This window comes from Ceratina calcarata, unplaced genomic scaffold (assembly GCF_001652005.2).
Source record: "Ceratina calcarata isolate Rehan_Ccalc_2016 unplaced genomic scaffold, ASM165200v1 scaffold119, whole genome shotgun sequence".
Taxonomy (NCBI): Eukaryota; Metazoa; Arthropoda; class Insecta; order Hymenoptera; family Apidae; genus Ceratina; species Ceratina calcarata.
In genome coordinates, this window is record NW_017132868.1 from 212,215 (window position 1) to 231,765 (window position 19,551).

General features: G+C 40.8%; 1 protein-coding gene across 3 annotated transcripts in view; it reads left to right on the top strand.

The window, feature by feature from the left end:
- LOC108625007 (putative serine/threonine-protein kinase dyrk2) overlaps window positions 1-19,551 on the top strand; it is a 178,860-nt gene that overhangs the window by 34,833 nt on the left and 124,476 nt on the right. For all 3 annotated transcript variants that reach the window (XM_018024701.2, XM_018024684.2, XM_018024713.2), the window contains exon 2: window positions 10,594-12,589. In XM_018024701.2, coding sequence (XP_017880190.1) covers window positions 10,997-12,589 — 1,593 coding nt within the window. In that variant the 5' untranslated portion in view covers window positions 10,594-10,996. The remainder of the gene's footprint in view (window positions 1-10,593; window positions 12,590-19,551) is intronic.

Here is a 19,551-nt window from a genome sequence, read left to right on the forward strand (position 1 = left end):
CGCTGAATGGAGGCCCCCGCCCATCGCTAATTTGGTGTCGTTGTTGCTGTTTCTGCAGCGAGAAGCATAGGGCAACAGTCTGGTCAAACAATAGTTAATATCTTGTTTCGCGTGGACACGAAGAATTGTGAAATATCGTGTTTATTTTGTAACTCTTGCCGTCAAATTGGCCAACATCATTTCTATTCGAAAAACACAATATTTACAGGGAAATTGCATTTCGTGCTGGTTTTTATCTGTCTATGGAGAATGACTTGCGGACAATTCTCGATAATACGAATACGGAAGAAGAAAGTAATAGAAACAGCGTGGAGTCTTGAACACGTCTGATCTATTCGCGCCCCTTATTCTGATCACACCTGTGATGCATTTTCTCTCACAGGAACAAAATCTTTTCCCTTCAAATTATTTTAGAAATTTCATTTTATACGTACACTCTTTCCAATGATTAGTTAATCAAATCTCGAACTCCTACGTTTGGAAATTCGTTTGCATCAAGTTTCTATACGGCGACAGTCGCGAAGAACGTGACATGCAGAATTCGATACCGTAGAAATCAAAGATTGCCTCGAGATGGGAAGCTTTCTAAGTTCATGGGCATGACACGATCTGTCCTTGCGTAATTAAGGGATCCATGAAAGGTTTCTTTTTTATATTCGAATGCGCGATTCATAATAGACTCATATCGTAGATCGCGTATCTGTCAATAATCGTTTTATAGAACGTTTCCCTTTTAATCGTATGTAATTTCCCCTGACAAAGATGATTATCAGGCTCGAAACGGCGCGGTGTCAAGTCGAAGATGACGCTCCTTCCGACAATTTATGGTGAATTTGAATCGTCATTGCACCGCCTCTATCGCATATTGAGGGATGTCAAGGCAGCTTCAGAATGGATACAGAAAAATACGGAATTTCTTTTATATTCGGTTTAACTCCGAACACTGCTGAGGAAATACAAGAATATATGAATGTAACCGTGTCGATGGAATTTGAAAGGAGAATGTTGCTATTGAGATGCAGTTCTATCGCAATCACTATTTGGGTTGATCTTGAAATTAATTAATGCTATAAAACTTAAGATATTGGATTTTGACTTAATATAGTTTCACGCAAGGAATTTTAGGATATTATCAGATCTTAATGCAATTATACGAACTTATCGAAAAAGTACTCAGGATTTCTAAACTCGGATAAAAAGTTGGTGTAATTTAACTACACGATTGCACATTAATCAATAACGTACACACCACTCTCTCTTGTTCGTATTTTCATTCGCACGATACATGTATACAGATTATTTCCCATCTCAAGTTTCTTTTGCCTGGACAGTTTTCACCGCGAGCCATGACTCTCGATGCACTCTACGTCATCCTACGTGCCGCTGCACGCACGTCAGAATCGGCAGCAATATAATTAACACGCCAATCAGTAACAAAGAATCGGCGTGCATGCGCGGCGCTGGTTAATGACCGTCGATGCACCGGTAATTAATGATCGCAATTTATAAAGTTGTTAATTATATAAAAGTTCACGGTTTCTTTAACTCTTGGCACGCGTCGTTCTCCTTTTTTCTTCCGTTCTCCTTTCGTTCTCATTTTTTTCTCGTTTCGTCTATTGTGCGTTCACTCTCTCTCTCTTTCTTTCTTTTTCATTTACTTCGTTGTCCCTTTCTCTCTAATAAGATCCGCTTTCCTGCGAAGACAGGAGTCGCATCCCGGGTTCCGTCCGCTCCCTCTGCTTTCTTTTTCGTTACGTAGCCACACGGTGAATCGGTATAATTGGCTTCTTTGCGTTTACCAGCTCTGTGCTGCGTATTTGGACTTGGTTGCGTGTTCCACGAGCAACCATCTCTTAAAAGTATCGCGGCGATGCATCGTTATCGGTTAGAAAGGTAGATGCCGTGCCCGCGATGCACGCCGACTCCTTTCAATCGTAGCACGGATCGCGAGTCGAAACTCGTTCATGAACACTTTCTTATCCCGATTTATCCGACGATATCAGTGAAGGATGTACGTTTTGAAGGAAGTATGCGGGGTATCATATCGGCGCTTCTTGTTCTAAAAACAATTTTGGCAAACGCCGGTTTTGGATCAGATTTGGAGTCGAATAAAATTCTTACGCTTACGCTTATCTTTAAGTAAAAGCTAATCATGAAACATAGATAGAATTGTTTTAAAAAATTAAATTGGATGTATTTACGTTGTCTCTTGGCCACGGTGGGAAAGATAGCGTTGAGCAACAAATTGACCAGGAAGACGAGGCACGATCCCGTAGCGATGATACTACTACCGTATGCAATAAAATTGATACAACTTATCCGGCATCAGAATGCATGTAAACACGCGCGTATCTAATCCGAAGATTGAAAAACACGTTGTAATCGGAGACATCCAAAGGATTTTGCCTCGTTACAGGAGGAAATAGGTTCCATCAGTAGTCTCTTCTTCCTTCGTAATCAAGATCTATCCGCGGGTCGGTCTACGAGGTATACAGTAGCGTCAGTCAGGGAACAAGGTAACACGCGAAAAAAGAACCGTGGATCCTTCGTACGCGTAACTCTACGCGTGTATCACGGAAACCGGAATCACTATTACACGTGCGTTTATCTTAAACTCCAAGCAAAACGGAGAGCAAGATATGTTGTAACTCGGGGTCGTCTGTAGCATCGCGAACTGTCTCTTCGCAGGCTTAGGTTACTCACGAGGCCAGCCACGCATTGTTTTCTGTTCGGGAAATCTAAGCTTTAGCAGGGAGTCGCGTTAACCGTAACTACGCCTACGTACAGGCTCGTCTCGTAAGACGTAAGAGGTTCTGCCACTTTTCAACACACGGACTCTAACGGCTACTGGTGTACACGCTCTGCTTACGCGACGATTTCCAGCGTATCGTTAGACTCGATACTCGCAAAACAACATTCTCAATTCTCCACATGAATGTCAGTGTTTCCATTTCAAAGTTAGAATAAAAAATTCCGATTTTATTATAACAATCAGATAAAAAATTGATAGGTATGATAAAGCTTTGAATCAGATCGCACGGGCTAGAATATTTTATCTATTATCAACCGATTTTATTATAGCAATAAGATCATAAATGTGACGTTGTAGAGTTTTGAATTGATTTACGTGAGTTTACAATATTTCATTGTCAACCGATTGGCACGGTGAGGTTTTGTCGCAGATAGCGCAAGAAGGACACAAAACATGTTCTAAATTATTGATTAGCATTGCGGGAATCCCGCATAATAACTGCCATGCCATGCCGCAGCGTTTGCTCGTGGTCGCTCCTACGCGATAGCCTCGCGTTGATTTCGAATGAAAATCGCATAAAATTGAACCTCAAAATTAGAGTAGCTTACACAATCCACAATTACATCCAGAAGATTGTCGGTTCGTGAAGAGCGACATTATGGATTATTTTAGAAAAGAATAAAAATAATATAAAGCAGTTAATTGTCCTTTAATTTCATTAAGAGGTGTCTTGTATGAATGTCCTATTTAACACCAGATTGCCGGAGCGAGTCAATTTGTCTCATTGTTCAAGACTCGAAGTTCAAGTATCATGCAAAAGAAATAGAAGTAAGGACGTCTGTGTTAAATGTAATAAAAACATATGCGAAAAATGTATTTTAGAAATAAACTATATATGTAAAATTTGTTTTGAATAAAGTTTCGTTAAAATAAAATTTTATTTTTTTAAAAAACTTAAACTGTAATGTTTCAGTAAAATTCACTTATTTCAGACGAAATAGATATATATCCAACATCCGGCAATCTGGTGTTAATCAAAGTTATGGAATTAATATATACTCATATTTTAATAAATCGTAATTTATCCTTTTAATGTTTTTTTTTTTAAATAAAATCATTATACATTTCACTATTGAAAATGGTAATTCTAATGGAGTCAGACAAGCACGTGATGCGAACAGTGGCACGGCATAAACTGGTATTGATTTCGCGAGCAGCAATTATTTTCTTGTTTTGTCGAGGACGTTTACCCCTTGGAGAATCGTGGGTGCCCGCGAACGATATGACAGAAGGGTTGGGCGGGTTCCGACGATGAGGTGGACTAGGCCGGAGGTCAAAGTACGTTCGCTTCGCGGTGGAAATGCATTAGCATGGCTCGTATAAAGTGAAAAATATTCGCGTCGGACGTCGCGGCGTCGATCCGTGTAATTACGACTTAATTATATTATTGCTGGCTGTCCTCAAGGGTGTCGAACTCGGCTTAAACAGCGGTGCCCGCCGTCGCCGATCGGATCGATGTTGCGGTTGATGCGGTATAATTGCTTTAGAAATACCGCTGCGAAGATATCTGTTCCAGTGTTTCGATAATTACGTTTATTAGTCATTGAATTCATTATTTAATTAATAATTACATTGCACTCGAGACAAATTTTTTCGTAAGATTTATTTCATGCTTAATTTGCTCTTAACAAAAACTTATTTAATTCTGATTTTATGTTTGCATGAGACGTGTGATGCATGGGAAAAAGGAACTTCAGTTGCATGGGCGCGTAACGTTCAAGTCACGCGTTGTTACAAAGGTTTAAATTAGCCGGGAACGCCGTGGTCAGGGCATAATTCGAAATAGAGTTTCCGAGTCAGGTGTCGAGCGCGCATAATCGTGGAATTAAAAGTTTCACCGCGCCTCGCCGTTTGTAATTAACAGTTGTGCTGCCCACACGTCGCGTTAGTATGAAACGTGTTACCGGCACCGACTCATCGTCCAAGTGCCAGCCTCACCAGGACCTTTCCCACACCGTTATTATGCCATTGTTTCTTACTCTACTCCGTTGATCGAGACGCTTTTCAGGTGGGTGAATTAACGCGAAGCGGGATGTAATAATTCAACTCAGTTCGATTCGATCGTCGAGCACGTGTCTATAAAAGAAGACAACCGGCGCGATGGCTGATTTCCGCGGAATCATTACCTATCTCCTCCGTGCGATCTTTCCATCGATTAGATCGTGACACACTTTATTTGTTATTCTTATGTTATATGTAATTTGCTCGACGTTATATACCTTCGCCTCCGCTTGTTGATAGGTGTTTATCGATTTGTGCGATCGCGGAGAGAGCTCGAGTAGATTATACATTAATGACTGAGTTCTCGACAGCGTGGAGTGGATGACGTTTTCTCGCATTAGCTGTTTTCACTTTTTAGCGATGAATCACGTTCATTGATGATACTTGCTCGCCGCGTAATATCCAGAACTGTTATCATTATTATTTGAAATTACACTTATTTCAACGAGAATTACTTAAACGCAATATTAAATCATCTCAGAATTGAACGACGTACTCCCTGGGTATGCAGATACTTAAGCGTCACGATCAATCTTCAATCCCCAAACGTGTCTCGCGTCACTTCCATCGCTTAACAAGAACTTTATCGATCCGTGTGTCTCGCCGTGAAATACACATTCGCGAATTCCGATGAATTATATCTCGAAATCGTACGACATTATGATATCCACAGATATAGAAAAAATAAATTCCATCATATTCATAGTAAATGTTCCCAATGTAAAAGAGGACATTTCTGGAGTTAGTCCCGCAAGTTTTGATTTTTTTTTAAAGTTAGTTCTGTTGCAATGTGCTATTATATGCTGTAAATAAAAATAACTTGAAAACATCTATTTTTATGAATGAAAATCTAAGTATCTTTTCTGTGTCTGTGATGACGAAACGCGTTTGACACGATCAATCAGCGAGTTCTGCGAATTTTCGCGTCGCGTGACCGAGATGGCAACTTCTGTCCCAACAAGAGACGTTTCTGCCTCTAACTCAACCTCTTTCGTAAACGTCCACCCGTTTGTACATAATTTCACCCTTCCCAGCCGCTTTCCCCAAGTCCGCGAAACCATTGCGCTGTCTCGCGATCGTTCTGCTCGCCGCACTATTTATCCTTTTCTAATTACCTCCGGTTACTAATTATCCTTCGCGAATTTCCAGTCGAATCCGAGCGTGTAATACGCCGGGATGCTCGCATGGCACGACCGGTCTCTTGGCTCCTGACATGCCGGTTTTAGTCGATCGACGTGAACGTTTTATTACGAAAAGGGAGAAAAATATATCTAGGTATATCTATATCCAAGTAGATATGTATATAGATATTACCGACGAGCATGGAATCGCTCGGTTTTTGCGTGCTCGTCTAACGATCCGCTTTCCTCGGGACATGGGTCGACGCGTTGGAAATCCTTCGCGTGGTGATTTGCTCGAAACGAAAGTACAACTGCGACGTGGCCTTTTATTGCCGGGATACATAATTATCGTTATCTTTTAGATTTATTACGCAAGCTTGTCGTTAGGATATTTCACGAACGTATAAATAAGTCGTAGAAAAAAGTACGACCAAAACGGACATGATGAAATACTCTGATTTCGGACGTTAGAAACATAGAAGGCATTTTGCTTAAAGTTTAAAGTACATATTTTAAAGTATAAAATGAAGTTTATAGTCTTAGTGGAATCGAAAAACGTAGAAGACTGGAGCAGAAATTTAAATTCTATGATACGATCTCAGCTGATGAAATTAAGTTAAGACGGTTGTGTTTCCTCTCTTACATGAGCATCGTGAAACTCTGTTTCTAATTATCGAGTGAAACGCGTGTTCGCTCATTTAGAATGGAAATATAATTCGACACTTTAAGTTAATTGAATTTTGTAATATATATTGTAAATGTTCAGTATATAATTTTATCTGAGGAACAATAATTTTTCAGAGGAAAATAAAATATTGCCACACATTACACCTGGTGTAACTCGAAGTGCAACGTTCGCATAACCCGTCAGTTTTCAAAATTAATCAGTTTCACCGCGGATATGGAGCTTTCAAATTTCTTTCGTAACCGCGGAGTCTTGAACAAGCAAGCGACGAGAAGCGGTCGAGCGAACGAGAGAGTCTTCTGTGTCGCTTATACGCCTGCGCACACATTCGGCTGTGCGCAATTAGTCACGGCCGTAGTTTTTGACCAATTATATTAACCAGGTTGACGGGATATATCCAGACCGCGAATGTAACACGGTTACATCTGCATCCCGTTGCGCGATTATTATTTTGTTTCACGTTCCGGTGGTTGGTACAGTTTTTTATTATATCATATTCATTGATAAAGTAACTGCTTATTCGTCGTATAAGTAGTCCAGTTTGATTGACTTTCCATAATACCGGTACATAAATTTCGTACGTATATAGAACATACATCCATCGTTCGATTTTCCTGTTCAATTTTTGCCTCCCTTTTTCTAATTTTTTTTCGACGTCGATGGGTCGTTTTCGACAGGCTGTTTTGAGAACAAGGCATAACGACGCGACGGTTCGTCGACGCATTATTACACAGCCGCCTGGTTCTCTTTCACGCACTGAATGCTATACGATTCTGCGGTTTCTAGGATGATCCGCATCGCGCGGCGGGCGAAGAAATTCGGTCAAGTCGTCGACGGGATTAATTAAACGCCACCGTATGGCACGCTGGCGTAGTAGTGCCTACGTTTTGCACAGGTAACTCCGTGAGAGAGCGCGGATTTTTCGAGTGCCGCGAGGGAAGAGGAAGGGTCGGACGTTTTTCCATTTAAACGATGCCGGTTTAATGACTGCATTAGAATTGCAAGCGAAATGCGGTCTCGAAGGTAGCGGATGTCGGAATTAAACCGCTGAAAGTCGTGCGTTCGATTCGATTGTCGTATAAAATCATATATCGGAGGAAACTCTCTGGTCTGTCTCTCTTTATGTTCGCCACGCATTTTGGTTGCAGTTGATCTTTGATGAGAATTTGTACATTTATAGAAAAATTATCTGCAGAAGATTTAAAGCGTGCTTGCGGTATATAAAAATATATAAAATATTACGTTAACTGATACCATGAATGTTTCATTTTGCATAAAAATCCGTAGTCTATTAATAAGGTATCATACAACTCTACGTCGCTTTAATATAATAGTGCAAGGTCGGAGAGATTGTCTTTGAATGTTGAAACTGCAGAATGCGAGAGAATTTAGGTATTGCAATATCTAATACGGATCAGAAACTGCATCATAAATATGTATAAACAATATACATTTGTAATATGTACTACATATATATATAGACTTCTGGCACTTAGTATACCAATTAGTTTTGAAAGTTTTAAAGAATTGTTAAATTTCAACAATATATATTGTAATTAAATTATGACATATTATATTTACGGAATGTAACTTACGCGAATGAACTTGTATAAGGTTGCGTGTAGCATCGTTTCTCACGCGTTACTAACTTAAATTTAAACTTATCATCGGTATTGTAACTGTGCGTCGAATGTCTATTAATAATGTAGACGAGAACTACTTACATACGTACAATATTATCGACATTTAATTGGGCGCGTGATGGGAAATGAAAATGAGTTACCGTCGGGAATCATCGTTTATCCTATTAGGCGTCATTGTTGCCGCAACGGACGATCGGTTTCGCAATAATGCAGTGAACTTTTCTGTGCGCGAACGGCCTTGCCTTTTTACATCGGTAACGGGCGGGCTGTGCGTGTAGGTGTCACTTACTTTCCTGCCTTGAAAAACCTTTCACTGTTTTGCACCTACATAGACGCGCGGTAGACAGCCGCGTGCCGTTGCTATAAAGTCAGAGAAATCTTAGAGCTGTATAACATGTTCCATGTATCCAACGGTAAACGAATTCCATTTCGTTGCTCGACATTGCAATCATTCTGTGCGAGCCAAACCGCGATGTAATTGCACTATCAGTGAAAATTTAGGGATCGATTCGTACTTACGTAAAGACAATTCAAATACTTTCCCATAGTTATATGTAAATGTCATACAACTACCAAGTACCAGGAAATGGATAATTATATTTTTTGGGAGTAATTTGTTCACTTGGTAATTGCAACATATTTTTACGAAAGCTTGGTCACCATAAGGCAGGTTTTTGGTCCTAAGGAATTTGAGATTTTTATTTAAGTGTTGGAAATTATTGTATAGTGAGTGAAAAAGTAAACAATAACTCAGAGAATTTTCAGTTAAAATAATGGAGGACACTACTAACTGTGTATACAAAGAAGACATAAATCTCAGAGTTAGTAAAATGTCAAAAATATTCTGAAAACCTTATAAGACAAACGTTCTAAAGTAACAATTCCTCATAATTACGTTAATAGAACTTTCGCCAATTTTTAAGGCCAAAAACCTGTCTTATGGAATCCATTCTTTTTCTTCGAAACTGATTTTCAAGCGGCCTTGAACAACGTGCCAAAATTCATATGCGGTACCTTATTGATCTATTACCTTGTCCCACTAGTTCTTAGCACCCATGGGTGTGACTTATTATTTAGCCCATGACGTAAGAAAATTGAATAATCATTAGCACTGATGTCATTAATCACTTGAGATACATCGTAGTGTTCAATCACCGAAAAATTGTTGTTTCACCTTTCAGTGTCGTTTAATTATAAAATACATGTGAAATTTTTAAATAGCGTCTTATCTGGTTTTTATAAAATTTATTGTATTTTTATAAAGTTCAGGTCAATGTATTAACTCTTTGTCTTGTAACGTTCACTTTAAGTCATGTCATGATTCAAATTATGATGAAATATAAGATTTTACTTTCCTTGGGGTTAGTGCAATTTATACGATTCTGTATTAATTCAGTCAGTGCATCTTTAATTGATAAATAAAATTACAAGACAAAGGGTTAAATACATAGCACGTCAGACCTGTAGAGTTGTCGGACACTAACCTTGAATGATTATTCTCGTTAATTATGGTCCAGACCTTGGTAAATAGGAAACTATTATATGTGTAGTTAAATATTATGAATCAATTTACATTACGCACACCAACCTTCGTAGATACCTCTGATGATTCTCTAGCCGAGTCATTCCCTGTTACCTCAGTAATTGTTCACAGATTTGGTGCTTTTGTGTTCTTTTATACCCAGTGCTTCTTTTTAACGCAGCTGCATCAGTATTTTGTTGTGAACTCTATTATGATGTTGTCACTCATTTTTGCCATTGTCGCGTCGTGTCGGTTCATTACATCTGCACATATGTACACTTTGAATTGTTAATATCTATCGATATGTAGATCTTCGAAATACTCAGTTTTTAATTTAATGAAAGATTCGTTTCACCTAGAATTACAATTTTCTTGGAATAAAAGACTCATCTTTTAACAATTGTAAATATTTCTTTTGACGTTAAAAGTAAATTAGACTTTCGAAGATAGATTCAGTAGACCTGCCGATGCTTAGCCTTAGGCACCGGCCACAGAGCGACCTTCATCCTTCACCGATCTCCGGCAAGTTGCCTCGCGTCTCCTCTCTGCGCTCTCTTTCTTTCGCACACTCTCTGTTACTCTCTCTTTTTCCTCTCCTCCGGTTCTTTCTGGGAGCCGCACGAGAGAGTATCTGTCGCGCCCGACCATTCATATGTATCTCACAAAGGAAGAACCATCGATCCCGATTTTCTCCTTCGTCGCTGATCATTTCATCTTTCACGGCCGTTGCTTCCCGACGCTTCAATTGGTTCTAGCCGTTTTTTCTTTTAAGTTGCTGCCCCCTATCCTGTTCCTACTTTCTGTTTCAGATTTCGTTGATCGAATCGTCGTTGTACGGTACGAAAGGCACCGGGACCGATGAGGATGTAGTTCCCTATTCGGCTGCCGCTTCACGAGAATCGTATCGAGAGGATGTGTACGAACGCGCGATACGAGAAGTCTGCACCTCGAGGCGAGACAGTTTCATTGTGTTTGTTTTCTGAGAAAAGCGGAACCCAGTCGAGACCGAGAGTTATCACTGCCAGAGTAATGACACTCAGCTAGAAGCATTATTCCGTCCCAAATCTCATCCATCGACGAAAAAAATAAATAAAAAGGAAACCAAATAGGGAACAAAAACAAAGGGATCGCTCCTGTTTCCGAGCAAAACTCGATCGCTTTCTCTACTATTCGAGATCAAAAAGACTGAGAGATATCAAAGAGGCGGGCAAGATGCTGGGAGTGAGTCAACCGGGAAATCCACCCTCGAGTCTGCGACACTCGGCGAGCTTCTCTTGTTTGCAACGCGGCACCACCAGCGAGGGACATCGGGCAAGGACCTCGACTCTGTTGCAGCAACCGAGCCTGCAGCTGAGCAACAGTCATCATCAATACTCGTCCGGCCAGTCGTCTCTGCTGCAACCGTCTACCGGGACCGTGCAGAACCGCATCGAGGCTTTGGAGGCCGTTCAAGATAGCAACGATTACGGTTTCGTTAAGATTCGGCCGCGACTGCGTAGCACGAACGCCACGTTACACTACGAGGAGGAGTTGGCCGCGCAAAAGAACGCGTTATGGGACCGAGACGCGGCGGCGTTCAGCGATCGTGAATGCGATACCAATTACAGGGATTGTTCGTTGAAGATCAAAGACCGCGAATACTCGCCGAGGGGAGCCGCCGCGAAGAATCAAAACCCGTTGAGAGGAGCTCTGATACTGTTCACTTCTACGTCCTCCTGGTGGAAAGCGAGACAGCGAGAGGATCAGCTAAACGTCTCATCGACGGATCGTATGGTGACGTCGACCACGACCGCTACGACCTCGTCCGAACGAAAGTGGTCGAGTACCTCGATGGCGTCGCCGTCGAATGAAAGAAAGTGGCAGTCGGTGACCTCGCCCACGAACGACCGGAAATGGTCGGTGGGCAACAGCGCCCTGACGTCGCCGGGCAACGAGAGGAAGTGGAACAGATCGTCCGTCTCGTCGAGCTCGACGGCAGGACAGCAGGACAGGAAGTGGCGGTCTCTTGGCGCTCTGCTAAGGGCTCCCACCGGTACCGGTTCACACGCGGTTCAACATTCGTTGTCCCACAACATGAGCATCTCCATGATTGAGGGCGAACACTTCCGAGAGGATGTGCGTGGCTCGAGTTGCAAATCGACGCGTTATCAACAGCCCACGTCTTATTCCGCGCGTGTATCTCGCGTCAGCCGGGACATTTACAGAGAGAACAATGGCGAATTTGGTCAGACCTCGGGAAGATCGAGGGTGAGCCGTAAACTCTACCAGGAGAGTATAGAGTCTACGGAGAGGGACGTGATGGAGGATAGACACGTTCAAACTAGACACCAGTTTGACGACGAATGCATAACTCGGACGAACCGCGAGAGGGTCTGCAAAGCGGAACAGCAGGTACTTGGGAGCAGCGAAACCCGCGCGACAAGATCCAGTCGGGCGCAGAGCTTTTATCTTCTAGACGATTTCCTGCGGCCACAGCCGCAGCAGAACAAGTGCATGCTGAATGTTTATTTGTCACCATCGCACAAGTCGTCTGCCAGTGGTAACGATCATTCGGTGGGAAGATCGGCTGAGGTGAAGCAAGTCTCGCAAGCGAACGTAACTAATATCACGCCACCGCGACGCCATAACTCTAGCTCAGACAGCCTCGAGGTCGCGACAAGTCCGCTTCCGCCGCCCGTGCCGCCCCCGCCGCCTCAGGTCACCGCAACCCGGGATAGGGAGAGGGCCGAGAATTTCAAAGAAAAGGACGTATGCCAGTGCAAAATGTGCTGGACCAATATGCAGCAGAGATCTTTCGTAGAAGAGGTAAGTCCTCCGGGGAGAGGAGTACACGATGAGACAACGTTTGTTGTTCCATCTCTCTCTTTTTCTTTTTCTTCCGCTTGTGGTTCGATGCGTTTGAGGGTCTCTTGGCCCATATTCAGTCTCGCGGCTTCACTATTACGTGTTTTTCCGGTATTATCACAGTCCTTTGATACGGTAAATTCTTTTAAAGAAAAATTGACCGGTTCAATTTACTTATGAGAGTTGATATTGTAATGACGTATCAGGATTTAATATTTTAACGTCTATTAGCATTCAATACGATTTATAAATTTAATATTTACAGTATTATTATTATTATAATGCTTTTAGAGAAAGGCATTAGATACAAATTGAAGGATATTTAAGTAAGAAGTAAACATTATAGTATAGACATCTCTACCTGTCGATATTTCTACTTTACGGAAGTGGTTGTACAAAGATACATACGTTGATGCGAAATCCACCAGGGTCGAAATATTGAAACGTAGAGAATTTCTCCGAGGAAATTTCTCAGCCAGCTCGGAGTATGTAGTCGATAAATCAAGCGTTACGTGCTTTTGCTTTTTAATTTTGTATCGGCCAACGAACTCGCCTTTCCCGCATTTTGATCGTCACGTTACATTTGCATAATTGATATCTTAGTTTATCGATTTCTAAGTTGGAGCCTTCAAGCGTCGTCTTAAAGTTTCAATCTTCGAATTATGCGCAGCTGTCTAAAATGATTCTCGTCCCACTTGACATGCACACATGCAAAAGTTATTTTTTTCTAGATGGAAAGAGTGGACTATCTTCTTATTATGCAATATATTAACTCAAGGGTTTGTCCATATTTTTAGGATTCGTAACTTTAATTTGAATCGTGTTGAAATATAAGAACTTTTCTTCGTGTCGACCAAAGTGACAAGCTTCAGAAAAATCAAAGATCCTAAGATAAACTGCAAGGTACCAAGCTTTTAACTGTGATTTTAATTCAAATTTTACTTAGGATTCATTTGCATTGCAATCGAGTTCAAATACTATTACACGAATTATTCTATTTCATCTTATGCCATTATGTCACTATGTTCGTCAGGGTTTAAAATTTGCAACTTGCCAAGCGGATCGGAAATCGTTTTCGGTAGCCTGTACCTATTTCTTTGCTCTTTCATGTATCAAAATAAAAGCCGATATGTGCAGTTTAATCGTATTGACCCATCCTTGTTATCTATTCATTAATGAACATCAAAGTCTGCAGTATCGTTTTTACCATTTCGTGTTTAATAGACCAAAATAAAACTTCAAACAGTTTTGATTTAATAACAGTCGATTACGCCGATGATTCAATACTGTTGAGGTCATTGGTTTTACGAGTTCACACGCTTCCCGGGTCGACCGATACCGTCGCCGGTTCACTTATTGCTCGAGATAATGGACACGTGTTGCCTAGATCGCTAATGTTCTCTAACTCAATTTGTTACAAGAGGAGCAGTATCTAGTTAGTATCGTGAAATCGCGTTGACTACGTAGTAAAATACAAAGTTCGATCTTCTCGTTTAGAGAAATTTTGTAACCAGATTATTGCTGAAGTATAATGTTTTTAATTGTTCGTCACAGAAAATTAAAGAGGCACTCGACCTGATTTACGGGCGTTTAGCATAGCCATTAAATTTAGAACTTGAATAGTGAATCTGGAAAACGATTTCTCTGAAAGTCTATTGTGTGAAAGTAGACTGCTTCAGTTTACATACGGAGCACGAACTCTTAACAAGTCGACTATCTTTGATATGAAACCACCTTTTAAGGTTTTCATGAGGATACGCTTTCATAGTCACATAACTTGAGAATTATCATTGCGATATAATGCATGAGTTTTATACGAAATTACAAGGAAACTCCTTATTTATGTCTTATTGCAACTGGGGAAACTAGATAATGTAGATAGTAATTCCAACATTAAATTAAAGTGTAATAGAAAGGTGTATACACAGTATTAATAACTAGTATGAAGGAAAAATCAGTTTTATTGTCAATTCAATACAGTGTTTGCACATATCGCATCACTATTGTCACCCGTACTGCAAACTCTGTTAACAAACAGTTATCGAATTTTTCCGAGAGCTATCGACGAGAGTCAGGTGAAACCATATCAAGCACCCTTTAAACGCGAAACCTCGACATTGTTCCAACTTTCAATTTGTTTTCCAGAAAAGCGAAAAAGAGATAAACAAAAAATCGTGAAACGATTCGGTAAAAATACACCGACGGGTTGAATAGAAAATAAACCGGTAGTCGAAACCGAGACTGCGTGGCTCACCATCCCGCTGTTAGCTGTATCGAATGTTTGAATTAGGTTCGCCGCCCCTGACCCCTTATTCTGCTGTTGCGTTGGTATCGAACGCGAGCCCGTTATTCTTGGGACGCAGAAGGGTACAGAGTGGCGAAGGAAGTCGTATTTCTATCCTTCCAGTATCTACTCTATTATTAGCAACCGCTGCAATGGCGGTAGACGCGATTCAACTGGATTTCCGTTCGATTTTAAACACTGCCGCATCCTCGTGGCCGCAGGCTCCTCCGTCCTTTCTCTCTCCCACCCCTCTCTTTCTTTCTCTCTTTTTCTTTTGCTTCTTAAGCAGCCAGTTCTCAACGAGCACCAGCCCGAGCCTTAAACCTCATCGCGGATTCTCATCACGTAGCTGCGCGGGTGTGGCGCGGACCGCAAATTTTATCCCGATGCATCGGCGCACGAATTTGCCCGGAAAACTTTACGATGACGCGAATTCGATGCCGGTGCACCATCCGTTTCACGCTAGGGTAAACAATGTTGAAAATGCCGTTGAAAACGTCCCGCGTGACAATTCTATCACGAGTGTTCAGACAGGGCGATGCTTTATGGAGATGGTGTTCATTGAAAGGTTTTTACTTAATACGATTAAACGTTTCAATTGTATTTCGAACCAATAATAATTTAGACCAATAATTGTATAAATCGACACGAATCAGTGTGAATAGTTTTAGTAAGCAAAGAAAAAATTTCTTTCAAAAGGTTAATAACTCCAGAGACTCATTCGCAGTTTACGCGCCGCGATCTCCCATACGCATCTCCAAAATCTAAAAAAAGAATTCTAAATCGGTAGATTTACGCGGGATATCATTTCTCCACAAGTTCTTTGTTCACTACTTTTGTTCACGTTCTTTCTTCGTAACGATTTCAGTGGCGATGCGTAACTACGTACTGAACGTTTCCGTTCGTTCTTCCTCCGTCCTCATTTACCCGTTGTTCTATCTTTTTCTTTTTTTTTTTGTATAATATCAAGTCCCCCTAGATCAGGGACGCGTAACCTGCGTATCCGTCTCAGACATCCATTTCCAGCGACGAAAGGCATGTAGACTTGTTACTAATTCAACGTCCCGCCACGCTGAATTACTGCCGTTCCTTCTTTTTCTCGCGAAGGCGTTCGACGAGAATGTGGCGTTAAATTTTCTGATTTCGCGAACTATGCGCTGCGCGTACTTCGAATTCAAGGAACGAAACGATGAGAATTGGAATCATTCATACCACTGCGTACTGGGTTTTGACCTCGTGTTGGTTTTATGAAAATTTACATACTGCAAACGTATTCTTCGAATTTGATCTTTTCTCATTTCGTATCTTCTGGTTTGGCTTCTTCTTTCGTTTGATATAGAGCACGAGCCGATAGGATTAAATCGGTATTTAAGATGATTAAAATAACTCTTAGTGATGCGTTCGGCTTTCATCCATCGAATGTTTTCGAAGCGCGACTGCCGCATACCTGGCTGCGTATTCGCACTCGCAAGCACCTCTCCCCGAGTTTGGTTGTCTCGGGCTTTTGCACGTCATCGTGAGTCGCCCGTACAGGATGGTCAAACGTGGCGCGACGCGTTTCAAACGCTGACCAGTCCGAATAAAAGACTCTCTCTCCGCTGTTCGCACCGTCTGCAGAAAGGCTTAAACTTCTTCTTTCATTTATACTTTTTCTTTTTTATCATATTTTTTCCACCATTTTTTTCTTTCTGTTCCCTTACTGCATCTTTTTTCATCTTCGATTGATTAATGTTGCTCGAACCGAAGAAATGTCGGGAATAATGTAACATACTGTCGGCGAATAAAAACATACGGCACAAGAGGGAAACGATTGGACAATGAACGAGAAATCGACGATCATGTATCGCAGACGGCAAACGTAAAGCATTTTTGTGTAAAGTATGTGCGATTCTAGTGAAGATGATAGCTTTCTCTCCAAGCAAAAAAGGGTTGCAAGATTGAAAAAAATTGTGGGAATTTCAGTATGAAGAAATACGAGGGAAAAAAACAAAGTGAGCTTGGAAAGCTAGAGACAATTGGATGTTTCGAAGAGATAGTATAGTAAAGATCAATGAAAAACTAGAGGGAAAAATAACTTATAGGGCGGATAACAGCCATGAGACCGTAGTTTTGATGAGATGAATTCGGGAAGTTGTAGGTTTATCCAAAGATATTACTTTGACAAGTATCTCCGCCTATAAAACTACGTGTGTGATAAGATAGTATTTGTCTTTTGATGAAATAGGGAGAACAGTTTCTCAAGAACAGTGCGCGAGTCGTGCGATGGGCTGCGCTTATACGTACTAGTTTCCCAGTGACTCAATAAAAGCAAACTAGATGTAATTTGGAAAGATCGAGTTACTACATGTATTTCAAGTCAAGTTCACTTCAATCTAATTCATCAAACAAACTACTAAAACTAATATCTTCAACTCTGGAACTATTTCAGTTTTATAAATTCACAAGATCAATGATTTGAATCTGGACAAAACTGAAAATAAAACATTTATTTTAACATTGATTTAAAAAATGTGATTTGAGTAGTTTCGAATCGTTTGATTTCATTATTCCATTTTATTCGGAACCTGAAAGTGCACCGAATCTCATTGGCAATATCCGATCGACTTTCCCATACAGCGATATAAATAGGAAATTTAGCATTCATTCTCATCGCAACAAAGATCATGCATCGCGCTCCGTCGTATCGGAATCAATTTAATATTGATCCTCGCTCTCTCGGAAACGAAATTCTATCCGTCATCCATAGCGCGTGCGTAATCGAGCGTCATCGCATGTGTTGCGGCCGATAACGCTCTCGCGAGACAATATCCGCGTGGCCCGTTGTCCTCCGGGAAAAATTCCCACGGTACGAAAGGGAACGTCGTCGCCAGTCACTCGAGAATATACACGTGCGGTTTCGATCAATCCCGCATCCCGTGTTCTTTGATTTCCCGTTGCATTTGCGACAGAGCAATCCAGGCAAGTGTATGCGCGCAGAGACATACATATATCAAAGCATAATATCTTCATGCAGGAGTCGTTCCGTTGCGATTCCTTCCTGGTGAACACGTGCCGAGGGGATAACAGACACTGCTCCGTGGACGTAGACGAGCCTTAAAAGTTATTATGGAGACGATTCCTAGGAGATGCGAGGAGCGGGGACGCGTGGACAAATAAAGACGATCCCCTTTATGGGTGTTCCTGAAGGTTGGCTCAATGGACGAAACATTGATCCGACGTTGGAGTGCGTATCTGTTACGAATTATAGCCTGGGTACTGGATGTCTCTCTCGTTTCCTTGATCTTCTAACTGTGGATATCTTTCATAGAGGATTGGATTTATATTTATGCCTCCTTATTAATAGTACTTTGTGAATTACAGAGATATGAGAAGATTAATATTTGATGACTTGTTAGGATACAGTCGCGACTTTATTTCGCTGAGATTCTATTAATCGTCTTCATTAAAAATGCATCGAAATCAGTTGATGTTCTCTTTTGATAACATAGATTCTATTAGATATATCAAATATAGATTGGTAAGAGATTCGCGTACATTTGCTTTCAGCGTTCTCCTAAGCGATTAAGTATGATTCATATTACTTAGAAATAAGTACCCGCTTTGTGGATGATGAACGAGAAAGTAGAAGACTCACTGGATATATTAATTGGCGAAAGGTTGAAACGAGTAATGTATACGTAATCCTTGTTGCGTATTTGCCTGAATCTGTTTTATAGATCGTTATGTTGTCTGCCGAGGAAATAGTCACCGTATCGGCGGTTATTAAGTATATATTTATCTGATAAAATTATTCCATGTGAAATGTTTACTTCCATTTCACAAGCTATCAATTCATATTACACTTGAAACAATTGTACTCTTGGATCACGTTTAACAATGCAAAAGTATTCATCGACTTGAATGTTCAATGAGTATTTACATATAAATGTTGCTCTCGGATATGAAATAAGTTTACGTACTTGTATGTATATTATGACTCCGATTAATATTCGTACCCATTTCAAAACGAAGTAACTTTTTTGATATTGGACCAAACAAGTTAACATTCTAGGAGTCTTTGTACGCGTATACGTAGAAAAATGTCAACAATAGAAAGGAATAATCGTGTCAAAAGATATTAGACGACATTGAATGAAAGTACAAAGGCCTAATCCTCCAGATCGGAGGAAACGTGTTTTCGAGGGCGCTTTTGAAAGGGATTCCTTTGCAGATGAAAGTCACGGTGGATTTGTAAATGTCCTGTAGGGCAGACCGAAGGAGACAGGACCGTATAAGATAAAAGCCACGAGATAGATCCCTGACGGCACGGTGCGGTATCTCGAGGTGAGATCTTCAAACCGGCCATGCCTGTCGTTGCGTCGAACCGAGGCGATTTATCATTATTGAAATACGGACCATTTGAACCATCGCTGCCCATTTTATGCTTCTGAGCCACGTATATATGTATCACGGCTTTTGAAAACCCATGACTGGAAAGTAACCCTTGTAGCCCCATTTCATCTCTTGGTATCACAATCTTTTACATAAATTCGTTTTACGTTAAGATTCGAACTAATTCAGGATTGTTAACTTGTAGAAGTTTAGTATAAGTAATTCAATTTGAATGTACATACATAATGAGATTTAGAAAAGTTTACAA